Below are 14905 nucleotides of genomic sequence, written 5' to 3'. Positions count from 1 at the left end.
GAGGCTTAAAGGGGACGTGAACCTGAGGGGGCTGGTGGCCCACGGCAAGGGGGTGCTGGGTGGGGAGGCTGCGGAGGCAGTGGGGGCTGTGGGAATGAAGCTGGATGACTGAGGGTAAGTGTGGGGAGGGGAGAGATTCGGGGAGGGAGATGGAGGTCCACGAGGGAAAGGAAGGAGTTAAGAGAGTGAGCGAGGTGGGACACAAATTGGCGTGGGGGTCAAGGCGGCAGAAAGAGGGGGTGCCCGTGGCTGCCAGCAAGGTCTGGAGCAGAGCATCAAGGTGAGGGGAAGGGGTGCTCTGGGTTTTGCCCCCCTTGGGGCAAGCCATAGGGAGAAGAGCCCCCTAAGCCTGCAGCAAAGGTGTGCACGGGGCAGCCGGCGTGGCTGTGTGGGCAGAGAAGCACCCGCCCCTCGTGGTTCCACGGGGATACCGGGGCACCCACCCGGCACCGCTCCCGGACGCCTGACCCACCCAGTGGGGCCTCATGGTATGCTGGCACCTGGGTGGCTGTGACTCAGCGAGCACCTGCTGAGCATAATTAGCAGGGATGCAATTATGGTGGCGTTTTCCTCCCTCCTGCCTGGCTCCAGCCCTTAAACAGGGAGGGCCACACAAGGACCGCGTCTGGGTGTCACTCTGGGAGGCTGCTATGGGGTCACCAGCAGTGTTAGGGGGGTGGTGGCAGGGCCCTGCTCCCAAACCTAAGGGTGAGCATGCCCAATGGTCCCCAGCTCCCAGGGCTGCATCTTGACCCTGGGCAGGGAGCCGTACACGGCTGCTCCGGCAGCTCTAGAGGACGTGGGGGCCCTCGGCCGCCCCACAGGCAGCGTGCAGGCACGGGCGCGCAGGAGGGACCCTAGCATGACAGGCACACCGCCCCGGGGCCAGGAGGTTCAGGACGCATGCACGCACCCAGACCCGCTCCCGCATGTGCTCCCGGCCCTGGCAATTCCCTCCCCGGAGGATGGCGGGGCCAGGACCAGCTCCAGGGTGCCTGCTCGTACCTACCCCGCTTTGCCTCCCCGCCGGCACGGTGGGCAGCCCTGGCCCTGAGCTCACAATGGGGTGGGGGGTGGGGGGCCTCCGAGACGGAGCAGGGGGGATAGGGACAGGGATGGGATGGGGATAGGGGCAAAGGGCCTGGGCGAAGGGGTCCATGCTCCAGGTGGGCAGGAGGGGGTCATCCTCCCCAGGGAAGGCAAGTCTTGTCCCTGCCTGCTTCTCTCCCACAGGGCTCGGGCTGCTGGAGGCCCTGCGGGACGCAAGGTGGGGGCTGCTCGGGAAGGGTGTCCCCCCCAGCAGGGAGGCTGAGGGCACAGGCTGTCCCTGCCCTCACCGCAGGCTGGAGCCCAGCCCCGCCACAGCCCCTCGCCCCACCGCCGCACACACGGGTGGCCGTGGCTCCAACACACAACCTAGGGTTTTATTGTGCAGACGGAGGAACACTCCCGGAGGATAGGTTTTTTTGTTGTTGCTTTTTGTAGGGTTCTTTTTTTTTCCCCCTTAACAGAATTTTTTTTACGACAAGCTGTGGAAACAACTACAAATGTTCACAAAAAAATGAGACTCGAGACGCATCCGCGCTCTGCCGGCTGGGCTCTGCGCCTGCCCCGGCGCTCACCAGCAAGCCCAGGGAGCTGGGCGCAGCCAGACCTCAGCTATACACGGCCTCAGCAGCACTAGACAGCAAGCAAGCAGGCAGGGATGGGCAGGGAACCGGCGTGGGGGTAGGAGGCAGCTTGCGGTGTCTGGAGAAGAGCAAGGAGTGGGGAGCAGCTGCTGTGAACCGCTCTCAGCCGCGGCGGCACAGCCCAGGCTGCGGGAGTAGCTCATCGGGGCTGGGGCTCACCCCATGGACCCAGATGCTCCTGCCTGCATCTTCCTCTGCCCCCGTGCCGTCCCCTGAGCAAGGGTGCAGCAGGGCCAGCCTTCTGGTCTCTCTCCCCACAGGCCGTCTGGGCTGCTCCTTGCCCGGGAGCTGCCAGGTTTCGGGGTGTGGGGGGGGCTCCTCCGGGTCCCACGGAGCATCAGGGCAGGCCTAGGCTGGCGGATGTGGGCTGTGCTCGGCGTCCCTCTCCCCACTCTTGCCGACCCCTGGGAAGGTCCTGGCCTTACTGAGGTGGTGGCCAAGAGCTGGGCTGCCCTTAGGCCCTTTTCTGCTCTTAAATGGAGACAAGGAAATGCTGAAAGGGAGGAGGGAGAAGGGAAGGGGGCACATGGGCTCTTCCCAGCGGCATGGTGGGACTGGAGGAAGACTGTGCTGGAGGAAGGCCGCTGAGCCTAAGCAGGGCCAGGTACTGGGAGGTGTGCCATGAGGAAAGATCGGGGCCCCCAGATGTTTCCTCGGGGAAGACAGGGTGACAGTGCAGAGGAGTCCCTGCAGAGACCTTGGGGTCACAATCCCGTAGGGGAGCCCCCTCCCCACCAGCCTGCCTGGATTCAGCTCCGGGCATCTCAGGGAGGGGAGCAGGGGCGAAGGCAGGGCTGTGGCTAGCTCAGAGAGGCTCTGCTTGCCTCCACTGTGAGCGGGTGTTGGCAGCAGTTCTCTCGTCACAGCTAAGGGCTGGTGCCCAGGGAGAGCAAGTGGTGTCTCGTGCTCGGGCAGCCCAAAGGTACCAGATGATGTCTGGAGGAGGCCTCCCTTCCACCTCAGCTGTAAAAAACAGATTAGGAAAAACTTGTTGCCAAAGCACATTTGCAGTGAGTCCCCTCCCAGGGCCCCAGAAGAGCCCAAAGGAGGCAGGGGCATTTGACGGGCGTCTCCTAGACCTGCTTCCCTCTCTCCTCCCAGCCTGGCCAGGCTCAGCATCATCCCGTGCCTCCCCTGCTCCCTCTGTGTCTTCCCTGCTTGCTCTGAGACGTGACTTGCCTCGTGCCCCCTCCCAATCACGGCAACTCGGGGTGACTCAGGATGAGAGGAGCAGGCTGAGAAATCAGGAAGGCACCTGGCTAGTGGGCAGGGCGGGTTGGGGACGCCGGCAGCCCCCTCTCCTCCAAGGGCTGCGGGCACAGCACCCAGCACAGGGACCCCTCCGCATGCTCTCGCATCATTTCTCTCTTACCTGCTAATCCAGCTGTCTTTCCCCAGTTGAGAACAGGCAAACCCCAAAAGTTAAAGGGATGGGAGAAGCGGGCTGTGCGGGGCTGAGGCTCCAGTGCTCCCAGCATGCGCAAACCAGTCAGCCTACCGAGCGGGGAGGTGCGATGGGAGAAGCAATGCTGCCTAGCGGAGCCACCATGCTTCGGAGCAGGGCATGTGTGCGTGTGATGGTGGGTCTCGGCACAGGACGGTGGTTAGCGTTAGATATACGGCTATATAGAGATAACACAGAGAGGTTTCACTTGTTCCAAACGGTTCAGCTTCTCTTTCCAAGGGCTGCGTTCTGGCGGGGGAGGCGGGTTTGCTGGGGTATTCGGTGTGTGCGTGCGTGAGTGTGTGCGTGCGTGAGTGTGTGTGCTTTTCCTTTCACAGGGACACGAAGTCCACGGCTTGCAGGAGAGGCAGGGAAAGGAGAAGCAGCAGGAGCCACGAAGTGTTCTGGATCAAGAGGCTGAAGCCGGCGCATTTCTCCAGTTTGTCTGTGAGGAGAGGGAACAGGGAGGGAGAGAATAGCCGCAATGAAATCCCTCAGGAACAGAGATCAGGCCGGGTGTTATAAGGGGTGCTGGGACTCAGCTTCTTGCCTTTTCTCTGCCACAGAAATGCAGCAAGTCTTATCCTGGCCCCTTGCTTGTTTCTCCTCTCACTTTGTGCCCATGTAGCGGCAAAATTTTTGGGGGCACAGAGACCCTGGAAAGCATAACCCCGCCTGTGCCTGACTGAGGTGACAAGGGGATGGGCACCTGGTAAGATGAAGGGCTCTGCAACTGGAGGACTGCTCCTGTGGGATGCATGGAAAATCTCCACTGTGCTCCTGCTCCGGACCACATACCCCTTCAGTCCTTCACCAGCAGACTTGTTCCCTCTGCTGGGACTGACTGTGAAGCATCACCTATGGGAGGACACCTGGGCAATGCACCCGAGGCAGGGCCCGAGAGAGGCAGGGCTAAGCCGTCTGAGATGGGGCAGAGCAAGGCCATCTGTGGGGCTGACTGCTCTGCTTGCAGTAGGAAGGGCATGTAAGGGTTGGGAAACATTTATGGGGCTCAGGGAGGGTTTGGGGATGCCATAGGGGGTTGTGGATTTCTCTGCTGGCCCTGCCAAGCCAAGGAGCATCTGAGAAGGAGGGAAAGAGACCAGGTGCCGCTGCCCATCTCACCTTTGATGACAGTGATGTTCTTTATCTGGTTGCCGGTGTAGTCGTTGGTGGCCTTCAGCTCGCACATGTAGACACCCTCATCGCTAGTGGTGAAGCTCTGCAGGTAGAGGCACACCAGGTTCTTGTGCATGGTGACGTTGGCTCGGCTCCGGTAGATGTTCTCGGAAACACTGATGGTGCTGTGGATGACGTGCTTCCTGTTGTCCTTGGTGATGCTGAACTCATAGGTCAAGGGGTTGCTGGTTTTGTTCTCATAACGGCAGTCCACCCGGAGGCTCTGGCCCAGCAAGCAGGCACTCAGGTCCTTGATCATCTGGCAGTGGGCAGCCTGGAGGACTGGGAGAGGCAAGCAGGGGTTGGACAGGGAACAGCAAGCACTGGGGATGCCCATGCAGCCTCCTGGCCCTTGCCTGGCTGCTCTGGGCTGAGCTCACTGGAGAGCAGGGAGGGGACGCATGTCGGCCAGCTGTACCTGTCAGGATGACAGCGATGCCGACGGTGGGGTTCATCTCTCTGCTGAGGTGCCCAGCGGCGGCTGTCACTGAGAGGGGAGCCTGGGCAGGGAGACGGAGAGGCGGTTAGCCAGGCCATTGCCCCAGCGCACAGATGCAGGCACTCGGTGGTGCGGACATGGGCACACGTGGCACAGGTGGGCAGGCTGCCTCTTCTCACACAAATGATGCTCTATAGCCTGCTCCTCATCATGATTCACTGCACAGGGACCGGCTGGCCCGGCAACAAGCTAGAGAATCGGGCACTGCGTGCCTGGCCAGCATCACCTTTCCGTATCCCCAGGCAATGCCGGCCAAGCTCTCTTTTCCCTGTCTGGCTCCCCCAGGCCAGACATGAAATGAGCGTGGCACAGACCTGCAGTTGCCTGCAGCGAAGCCTGCGTGCGCTGCCTTCCCCTCCTTCTACCCTGTGCCCAGACTGGGTGCCCAGTCAAAGGATGGGCAGGAGAAATCAGGATGCGCCCTGGTGTCTGCACATCATGGCCGGAGGGCTGTGTCTCACGACCCTCCCTCAGCGCCGGCAGGCGCCAGGCCTGCCAGCTCCCTTGCGGCTCCAGCGGGTGAGCTCAGCAAAGATGACTCATTGCGATGCAGTGAGGGAAAGGGGCCAAGAGCAGCGAGGAGGGACACGGCAGCTGGACAGGGAGCCAAGACTGCCAAAGGATGGCACCAAGTCTCCAGGGGCTGAGCCGAGCCTCCCCGGCCACAGGGTGGAAGGGTTTTGGGGTGGCAGAGTCCACCCTCTGGGTCCCTGGCCCGGTGCCTGTCTCTCTTCAGGCTGCCTCCTGGTCTGTGTGGGTAAGGGGCCTGCAGATGTGCCATCAAAACCCCAGGGCTGCTGACAGTCCAATCCAGCTGAAAGGAATCAATTACAGGTTTGCAGCTCAGCCAAGCAGCCGCACAGGGAATCCAGCCGCAGATATGCGGAATGGAGGGAGAGGGTGGGGGAGCAGCAAAGCAGACACGGGGGCTGAAGGACACACCGAGCGCCCTGCAGTCGGTCCTCCAGGCTGGGGATGCAGGGCCAGGTCCAGGAGGGGGAGGTAAATTATCACCCCTTTGGGAGTCCAGGCTGGCAGAGGGGACAGCAGACCCCCAGTTTGCTCCCTCTGAGCCTGGCTAAGAATTCAGGGAAAAGCTAGGAACTGCCTGCACCGCAGCCAGCTGGATTTTTGTTTTTAGCATTTTTTTGGTCTTTCATATAACATTCTAGGAGGAAATACCAAAACCATTTGCTCACTCTGAAGCTGTGAAAGATCTCTGTATCTGCAGCCCCGAACCCTGGCTAAGAAGAAAAATTCCCTTCTGTTTAGTCTTGCCAACCAAGAGGTTGCAAATGGGGGCAGAGGCATGATGGAGGAAGTCTCCTCTGGGTTCCTGGAAACTGGCCCCTGTCCCTTGCTTTGTCATTTCTCAGCTCTGACCCACCCCTCTGAATGTCCTGGGATGCTATCTAGGTCACACCCAGGCTTTTCTCCAGAAAATCAGTGCAAATAAGCTCCCAGAAAGGGGGAATTCCTCCTGTCTATGTGCAAAAGCACTCAGATCATCTAGGCTCTGGGTTTGGGAGCCCTCGGCTCCCTCGTACCCCTCCTCTCCTCCTGACAGCGGTGCTGGGAGCAGAGCTAGCCAGGTAACTCTCGCTCCGGCGTGATCCCAGGGGCTTTGTATAGGCAGAGGACTCTCGAGGAGGGCACCATCAGAGCGATTCCGGCTTTTGCAGAGCAAAGCTTTCCAGCGCTGTCTCTACCACCTGCTCGGGGCCACGCCATGTTGGTACCCCTGTGCCCGTCACCGTGACAAGCTCAGGGTGACAAACAGGCTGCGGGGATGGAGGCGGGGGGGGGGTGTCGGGGAAGAAGAAAGCCGGACCGATGGGCTGGGAGAAACGGAGAGCCCCAGGAACCCGGCTGCGCTCGGGGGTGGGGTGGGGGGGCTGCCAGCAAAAAGGGGGTGCACGGGGGCTGCCGGCTGCGCCGTCCGCGCAAGGAAGAGCGAGACGGGCCCTGCGAGGGGGGCGGGAGGGGTCGGGGCGCGAGCTGCCTGTCCGTCCCGTCGCCCCCCGCCCACCTGGCAGGGAGCAGGCACGCGTGTGGCAGCGCGTGGGAGCCGGCGGCGCGGGGCGAGGCTGGCGGGCGCGCGCACAGGCGTGCCCAGGGAGGAATGCCGCAGTCCCGATCCTCGGGGCGGGGGGGGGGTGTGTGTGTGTGGGGGGTGTGTGTGGGGGGGGGCGTGTTGGGGGGCACCAGCATCAATGCGAAAAAACCGCAGAGCGTCTCCCTCGGTGACCGCCGCCCTCCGGAACCAGCCTCTCCCCGGCGGGCAGAGCATCCCGAGCAGGGGCGAGAGGCTCCCTCGGCCCCGCACGCCGCCACGCCCGAGGGCTGCCGACCCTCCCCGCGTCGTCGTCGTCGTCGTCCCCCCCTCCGCCTTCCCCGGGCGGCGGCGCCAGCGACGTGCCGCGCTCCCCCCCCCCGCCCCCGCCGCCGCCGCCCCTCCCGGCCACCGATGCCCCCGCCGGCGGGGTCCTTCCCGCGGGGCCGCCCGGTCCGCGGCACGGCAGAACCGAGCGCGGCGGCGGAGCTGCCCGGGCCGGAGCAGGGCGGGGGGGGGGGACAGGCCGTGCCTACCTACCTGCCCGGCGCTGTCCGGTGCTGCCCGCGCTGCCGCCCGCGGGGCTGCCGGCGCTGTCCGGTGCTGCCCGCGCTGCTGCCCGGCGGGGCTGTGGGCGGCGCGGCGCTCCCGCAGTTTGGGAAGGGCCGGGCGGGCGGCCCCAGCAAATCAGGGCCGGGCGGCGTCACGCAGGCTCGGCCCCCGGCCCTGCGGCGCCGGGGGGGGTGGGGGGGGTGGGGGGGGTGGGGGGGGGAGGGGGACCCTGCCTCTGCGGGCCTGCTCCCGCCGCCGCCCCGGGCTGCGGCCGCCCCGGCCCCCGGGGGTTCGGGCCAAGGCCGGGGCGCCAGGTGGGGTGAGGGGGGCTGGGGAGGAAGGAAGCCCCCTTGGGCGGGGAGGGGGGCAGGGGGGGTACCGCCGAGGCGGCCCCTCAGCGTGGCCCGGCGGGGACACGCACCGGTGCAGGGGGCCCCGTTCGGACACCGCCCCCCCCCCCCCCCCCCCCCGGTTCCCCTCTTTCTGCAAGGCTAGAAAGGGCAACAGATCCCCATTGCTATGGGAACATCACATTTTGCGGAAGAGCTGCCAACCCTCGTCCTCCTCGGCAATGTGGGAGTTGTTTTTCTGGAAGAGGACGGTGCTTCGGAAGTGGAAAGAACTCAGCTTGGGCTTTGCTGAGGAGGGGGGAGGTATTCCCCCTGCCCAAATGAGTAGGGCTCAGGTGCCCGACGAGGCCAGCCTGCGCCAAGTCACCAAAGACCCATGGAACGCAAGTCTCTTCTGCATGGGAAATGGTGGCGGGAATGGCAGGGGACACAACTGAAGCTCCATCTGTGGTGCCACTGGCCACAAGCCTTAAGTTTTAGGCCCAGGGCTGGTGGCAGTGAGGACAACAAAGAAGGGCTTGCTCCCCACAAGCTCCCATCGCCACGTGGTTGGGAAGGGGCTAAGCAGAGCTGCCTCTGCATAGGCAAAATGTCTTTGGGCCCAGAAAGCAGCCTGGCGAAAGACCTCTTCCCTGCTTTTAGGCAAGGTGGACATAACGGGAGAGGAGGGCAGCATCAGGGAGCTGCTCTCCCTAGGAGTTTGGGTCCCAAGGCACCCTAGGAAGGAGCAGAGGCATGCAGGATAGCCTGCCCTGTCCTCACCTCCTCCCACATGCCCTGGCTGGGCTCTGCAAAAAGGGCTGGCGCTGTGAAAGTTGATACAAAAAGTCCTATCTGCTCCAGCAGAACCTGATCCCAGGTGACATTCGAGTGCTGAGGTTTTGCAAGCTGGCTCTGCAGAGGGGTTTTGCTAATTCTACAAAACCTTGGCTCTGCCTGCTTGCTCACTACGTGAGCCCCCCCAAACCGGGACAGACATCCAGGCTGGCGGGGGGCCCATGACGCCCAGGGAGCGTGCGGCAGGGTTCCCAGTGTGCTGTCATGAGGAGTGGAAAGGCCTGACCCTATCTGTTTATGGCAGCTGGGTATCGAATGAAGACCGGCTGTGGGGTCACACACAGCTGCATGTGCACATCAGCACAACTACAGTGGTGAGCCAGGATGGTGCAGACTGACCGTGCTGGCGAGGGATGGGATTAAAGGCATGGCAGACTGACACAGAAAGCAACCACTAAGATGACTGGAAGCAGATCGATGCAAGGCAAACAGACAAACACAAGAGGTGTGTTGCCACGTTGTCAGGGTGCAAAAAAATGAATGCAAGCACAAGGTCTGCATCCAAACACAGCTGTGATGTGGGGCAGCACACACAACCATGTGCGCACACACACACACACACACACACGCAGGTCCCTTGTACATCTAGCTCCACATCTCCACAAGCTGTGTCTCCCCCACATCCCCACCCTTACCCCCAGCTATGTGAGCATAGGCAACCAGGGAATTCCAGCTTGAAGGACTAGCTTTTGGAGGCATGCAGATGCCCAAGTCCCTTTGCAAGAGATTTCAGCTCCCTTTAAATCTCTGGCTGGTGGTGCTGTGGAGGCAGGCATGATTGTGCAGTTTCTGGGCAGTGCTAGCAGCAAGCGTCTTGCCTAGGTATTTGCAGGAGGCTCCTTGCAGAGGTTCTCCAGCTGGATAGTCCCTTCACTGCAGATTGCAGTCTGGCTGCTATCCATAAACCAGAGAAAATCAGTCCCCAAGTTGTACCTAATGCAGAGGCCTCCAGATAGCGGCCAAAGGAAACGGGTGGGGAAGAGAAAATCTAACAGTGACAGACAGACAAATGGAGAGGGGGGACAGGCAGCGTTTACAGTGGCAGGTGTCAGACAGAGAGACAGACAGACAGGCATAAACAGGGGCAAGGAGGTAGCCAGTCACAGTGCAGCACAGCAGCGCAGATACCAGCAGACATGGGTCGATGTAGCAGGGCAGACGGACAAGCAGGCAGAGGCAGGGCACAGACAGCTCTGCTAGGAGCTCAGATCAGCTGAACTGCCCTTAGCTCCTGTCTGGAGAGAAAGCCAGGGCATGTGGGGAGTCTTCTGCTCTACTGGAGTGTGTCAGAGGCATCACTATTCCTGGTAGCTCAAGGACCGTCCCCAGTAACTGCAGGAGGCAGGCTGGGAGCCGAGGCACTGAGGGGGACCATGACTCGGGTGTCTGGTGCTGCTGCAGGAATTAAAACCTGGCCTTGCCCCAAGGACATCTTGCTGCAGGGGATGCCCTTCTTCTAAGAGAAAGGTGGGTATACATCCTTCCCAAGAAGAACATCTCTCCCCTGCCCTCAGCCTACCCCAAAACACGGGAAGAAGAGAGAGTGTCTCTCCTCCTCTCTCCTGCTCATGAATCACTGCACAGCAGTACACTCTGGGTCCTGCTCAAAACGTGACAGCAGGATGCCCACGCAGCAGCCGGTCCCTACCAGCAACCATTTGGTCCCCCACTGCTAATTGCTGGGGAGAGGAGGCATGAGATCATGGCCAAGAGGAGCTGGGAGCAGCACTCCTGGGGAGAGATCCCTGGCATCCTCTCCAAGGCTATTAGAGCTGGGGAGTTACGGGATGGAGGAGTAAGGGAGGGCATCCGAGAATCAGTATTATCGATCTGGCAAAGATCGCAGCTCTAGGCTTGACTGACAGAAACGCTCACCTGCCCCTGCGCATCCCCACTCTGCCTGGCAGGCTGGCCAGGCCCCAGAGCTCCAGCTGACAGGAAGGCTGCAGAGGATTCATGCTTCTCACTGCACTAAGCCAAACCCAGGCCCTTCCCACCCCATCTTTGAGGGACAAGAAAGGGAGGCTGCAGAAAAGCTTTGCCCTTGATTGAAGAGACAAAATGGCCCCTGGGAGCCCAGCGAGGCCCCACAGTTGCTATATGTAGCATGGCCCAGATATGAAGCCCCTGGGCTTTGTGGCACCGCTGCACAGAGCTGGGGTGGAGGAGACTCTGCTCCCCTCCTTCCTGCATGCAGCACACAGCCACGGAAAACAGGGGCAGGCAGGGCTCCTGCTGCCGCACTGGCCTGGGGTCTGCTGTGCTTCAAGCAGCCACGTTAGCCTAGCAGAGGAGATGGCTGGCTGGCACAAAGCCCCAGCTCTGCCAGGGTGGTTTGCCTGCAGTGTGCAGGGCTCCTCTGTGGTAGCTTCTACCTGTTTTATGCCTTTGTCCTGGGTACAGAGAAGCCCCAGAGACCTCAGACCTCAGTCTAACAGTGAGTGATCCAGGGCTAGGAAGTGCCAGTGAGGAACAAGGTCCATTCCCTGCACTGATGCATCCGCAGGAAAATCCCTCCTTTCCCTCTGTTCCTCTCTGTTTGTCTGCACGTTCTGGCTAGCAGGGAGTCCTGGCTCTGTGCTCACACCCAGTCATGGAAGAGTGCCCCAGAATGGTGATGTTATACCTTCTTGCTTGTTGTGGTAGCTTGCTTTGAAGGGATGCTTCTCAGGGAGGCTGCCAGCAGCGAGTATTCACTGGAGTGTAGGATCCCCCCATAGTAAATCCCTGCTTCATCTGATGCTGCTGCCTTTCCACCCAACTGAGATCCAGGAGCCACCAGGCAAGATCCCAGCAGTGCAGCTCTCTTGCCCAACCAGAGCAGAGCAATTCTTGCAGTCCGGTGTCCATCTGGAAGAGTGGGTGACCATCTCCGTCTGCCTCTAGCCCTTCCTGCCCAGGGCCACTAAAATCTTCCTGCAGGAGGCTTGGAAATCCTTGTGGGAGCCAGCCAGGACACTAGGAGCCAACTCAGCCTGGAAGAGGGGGTTGACCAAGGCACAGAGCTATCAGCTTGCTCCATCTGCTCCCCAGACTGAGTGGGAGTGGTGCTTGGCTGCCTGCTCCAGCCTCCTCCTCACTGCCTCCCATGGCAGCCAGCGAGGCAGCCTGATGGTGCTTGGCAGGGGCTAGGTTTTTTCCCACACAGCTACTGAGATGGGAAAGCTGCTTTCTGCACCATGATCTCTGCTGAGCTTAGAGGGAGACTTGTCCCTGGGGGAAGGAGAAACATCGCTGCCAACTAAACCAAGCAGGTTTAGCAAATAACACAGCTCCTAGCTCAGAGTTTGCAAATCTATGTCTCTTACCTGCAGGGTGAGTAGCCAGGGGACCTGTATTCAACCTCTTTGCAATACTGCCACATCCCATGGGCTCTTCATATGAGAGTTAACATGGAGAGAGAGTTAGAATTGGGAAAAGATACCACTTCAGATGGTAAAACTCTCCTCCTCCACCTGCTAAACACCTTACCCTGTGACACACTACCGCCCCCCACCCCCCTTAAGGTAGCAATCAAGGGGAGTACCTATGGGGGCTGATGCCAGGTTGTGCAGCATTAGAAGCCCCAGGCAGGCAGCCGATTGCCGGAGCAACTTTAAACCCTTTAGTTTTGGAAAAATTTACCTGTGTTGGAAAGGAGAAGCTCCTAGGGGCCTCCTAGGAAGATGCTGGACAGACAAAGGGGCGTAGAGCACAGCACTGCTTCTGCTCCCCACCCCCAGCCTAGCTTTCCCCTCCTTCTCAGGAGAGATGAATAATGCAAGCTACAGAAAATGGAAATAGCTTCCCTGAATTTTCTCCTCCTACCTCCTGGGCCTTAAGGAATGGAAACTGTTTATTAGCATTCCTTATTTAGGAAGAAACCATCAGGCCAGGGCAGTTAACTCTCACCACACAGGTTCCTGCGGATAGTTCTCCAGAAGAAGAGCTGCTGGAAGCAGGTGGCTGCAGGGTTGCCCCTGTGCTCCAAGCCAGTGAGGAAGCTCCTCACGCTGGAGAGAAACAGGTTAAAGGCAGGCAGGTTTGCCCCTTTCAGGCACAGAACAGAGCTCAGTCCTACATCGAGGCTGGAGACTGCCAGGAGGCCTGGCTCTCACCCTGGCAGCACTGGAAGGGCAGGGGCTGTGGCTACAGCACACACAGTGCTTCCCTTTAGCAGCCAGCCAGCTGCTCCCTGCACTTGGGTTTGTGTCATCAGCTCCAGCGCTTGCTCATCTCCCCCATTGTTAGCGGGGACAATGGGAGCATGTACCCAGACTGAGTGAGGAAGGGCTTCCCCCTGCGCAGCCAGCGCCCCTCCTTAGTCCTCCAGCCCCAAGGACACCCAAGCACCTGGGCAAAGGGGGAGACAGCACTGCCAGCCCAGAGCCTGACGCCAGCTCTCCTCAGAGGCACTTGGCAAGCCCTGCTCTCTGCATTACGCTTCTCAGCATTGAGCCGCAAACACCAGCATCCCTCCAGCCACATCTGGTTGCGCAACCAGACTTGTGCGGTACTTAGTCACTCAGCGGTTCCTCCCAGTCCATAATGACAAATTGTTTGGAGCAGAGTGGGATTTTTCAAGGGCTTCCCAGGCAGCTTTTCACCCATTGTTGTCTGCTTCTGCTTGCTTAGGAGGCTGGAGAACCTTGTGTTTCTGGGCTCTTGCAGCAGAGCTAGGAAGCCGGAGTCCCCGGTCCCCATCTCTTCTACAGTCTCCTTCAGGGACAGGAAGTGGGTCAACTGCCTACCTCTGTGCATCAGTTTTGCCACAGAAAAACATTTCCTGAAGAAATTGCTTCCTTTTTTTTTTTTTTTGTCCAGGCCAACCCTCTGATTTGAAATACTAGTCTCTAGGAGACAGATTGCAGATAAAGACAGCACAATCAAAAAAAAATCACTGAGCTTTTGTAAAGAGAAACCCAAAGCCATGGGTAAACGTTAGAAACGAAAAGGAAAGAAAAAGTCTTGATTGTACCAGTGGAGGAGTTACCCAGGTACCCACTAAAGAACTATGCTGGTGTGAGTGCTTTTCAATATACTCACTGAGTTACTACAAGCACCAAGACAGCAGTCAGTAGCCCTCCAGCAAACAGTCACAATCACTTCATTTATGCTATAGCACAGAAGATTGTTTCTAACAGTGGTACAACATCAAATGTCTGAAAATGCTGTTGCCTTGGGCTTTTTCCATCCTACTGTCACTCAAGGCAGACAAGAGGACCCAGCCTTAGCCCAGCATGAGCCTCTTGCCCTGTAATACAACAGCTCTTATTGAGATCCTCCCCCAGCGGTTTCTACACCTTTGGAGCACCAACAACAGGCACTTGCAGGAAGCCAAAGTTTGCTCAAAAGTGGGGTTCTGCCAGGGAAAAGCAACGCTCAGCCAGGGCTCTGGCCCTGCAGGCCAGGAGCAGCACAGCCTTCGTAATTCAGCGCTTAACCAAAGAGAGAGAAGTGGAAGGAGGTTTTTGCCCAGCTACAGGCTTGCTTCACATCCAAGGTGGTAAAGCAGACTAAAGGAGTCTGTGTCTAAAGGGCCTGCCTTTTATCAGAGGCTAGAACTCTCATGTTGTGACAAACAATGTTAAATGGGCCTCAGTTGTCCTCACGAAGCATCCTTTTGAGAACATCGCCTGTACTGAAAGAGCTCAAGTCTCTGGAGCTGAATTATCAATAGCGGACAGTTTTGGGGAAAGTTTAGTTGGAGATTTTGCATAAGCATAATTCATATAATGCTGATAGTAACCTTAAACTTAGGAAACCAACTCCAAGATGAACTTTGAATTCTTCTGAAAAATGTCAATAAAAGGTATTTCCTCCATAGTCAAATCTGAGGACCGCCTTTTGTATTGAGTGCATTTTGTCATTTACAAGCATAAGTTGACAGCAAAATCTTTCTTAAGTTTCACCCAATCACCACCATTTCCCTAGGAAGATAAACCTTAAATGCAGTTTTGGTTTGCATGTTGGAAAGATTAGGTCCCCATCACGATCTTGTCATCTTTCAGAGGTGCTTTATTTAAAAGATCGGTAACTGAACAAGCTGAGGCCATTCCATTTCTGGTACGTTTGAAGTTTGGCCTAGTAGCACAACATACATAATGAGAAACAGAAGAGCACCCTTCTCACTTCGAGGACTTCATCGAGGGACAAGAGCACAGGTGGTAATTACTGTCTGCTCTATAACCACAAGCATCGAAAAAAACCAGCTTGAAAGGAGGACATCACTGGTGAGACCCCCATGGAGAAAAGTACAATCGGTACCACAGCCACGCTGGGCAGTGCTGTCTGTTCTGCACCAACTGCTCTTTCTGAGAT

The 14905-nt window shown here is 58.9% G+C and overlaps 1 protein-coding gene across 2 annotated transcripts; it reads right to left on the bottom strand.

The window, feature by feature from the left end:
- Positions 1-1403: 1403 nt before the first annotated feature.
- THY1 (Thy-1 cell surface antigen) lies at positions 1404-7511 on the bottom strand. 2 transcript variants are annotated; one of them, XR_012651550.1, is made up of 5 exons: positions 7407-7511; positions 4733-4814; positions 4261-4596; positions 3064-3580; positions 1404-2654 (listed from the first exon to the last, which is right to left on the bottom strand). XR_012651550.1 is itself a non-coding variant. In XM_075035059.1 (4 exons), the coding sequence occupies exons 2-4, from the start codon at positions 4767-4769 to the stop codon at positions 3468-3470; spliced, it is 486 nt and encodes a 161-aa protein (XP_074891160.1). In that variant the 5' UTR covers positions 4770-4814; positions 7407-7511; the 3' UTR covers positions 1404-3467. The 2 variants fall into 2 exon arrangements, 1 of the variants encoding a protein (XP_074891160.1); XM_075035059.1 differs by having other exon boundaries at positions 1404-3580.
- Positions 7512-14905: the final 7394 nt, after the last annotated feature.

The sequence above is a fragment of the Buteo buteo genome, chromosome 9 (genome assembly GCF_964188355.1).
Source record: "Buteo buteo chromosome 9, bButBut1.hap1.1, whole genome shotgun sequence".
In the NCBI taxonomy this organism is placed as follows: Eukaryota; Metazoa; Chordata; class Aves; order Accipitriformes; family Accipitridae; genus Buteo; species Buteo buteo.
This window is presented reverse-complemented; position numbering and strand designations above follow the sequence as displayed.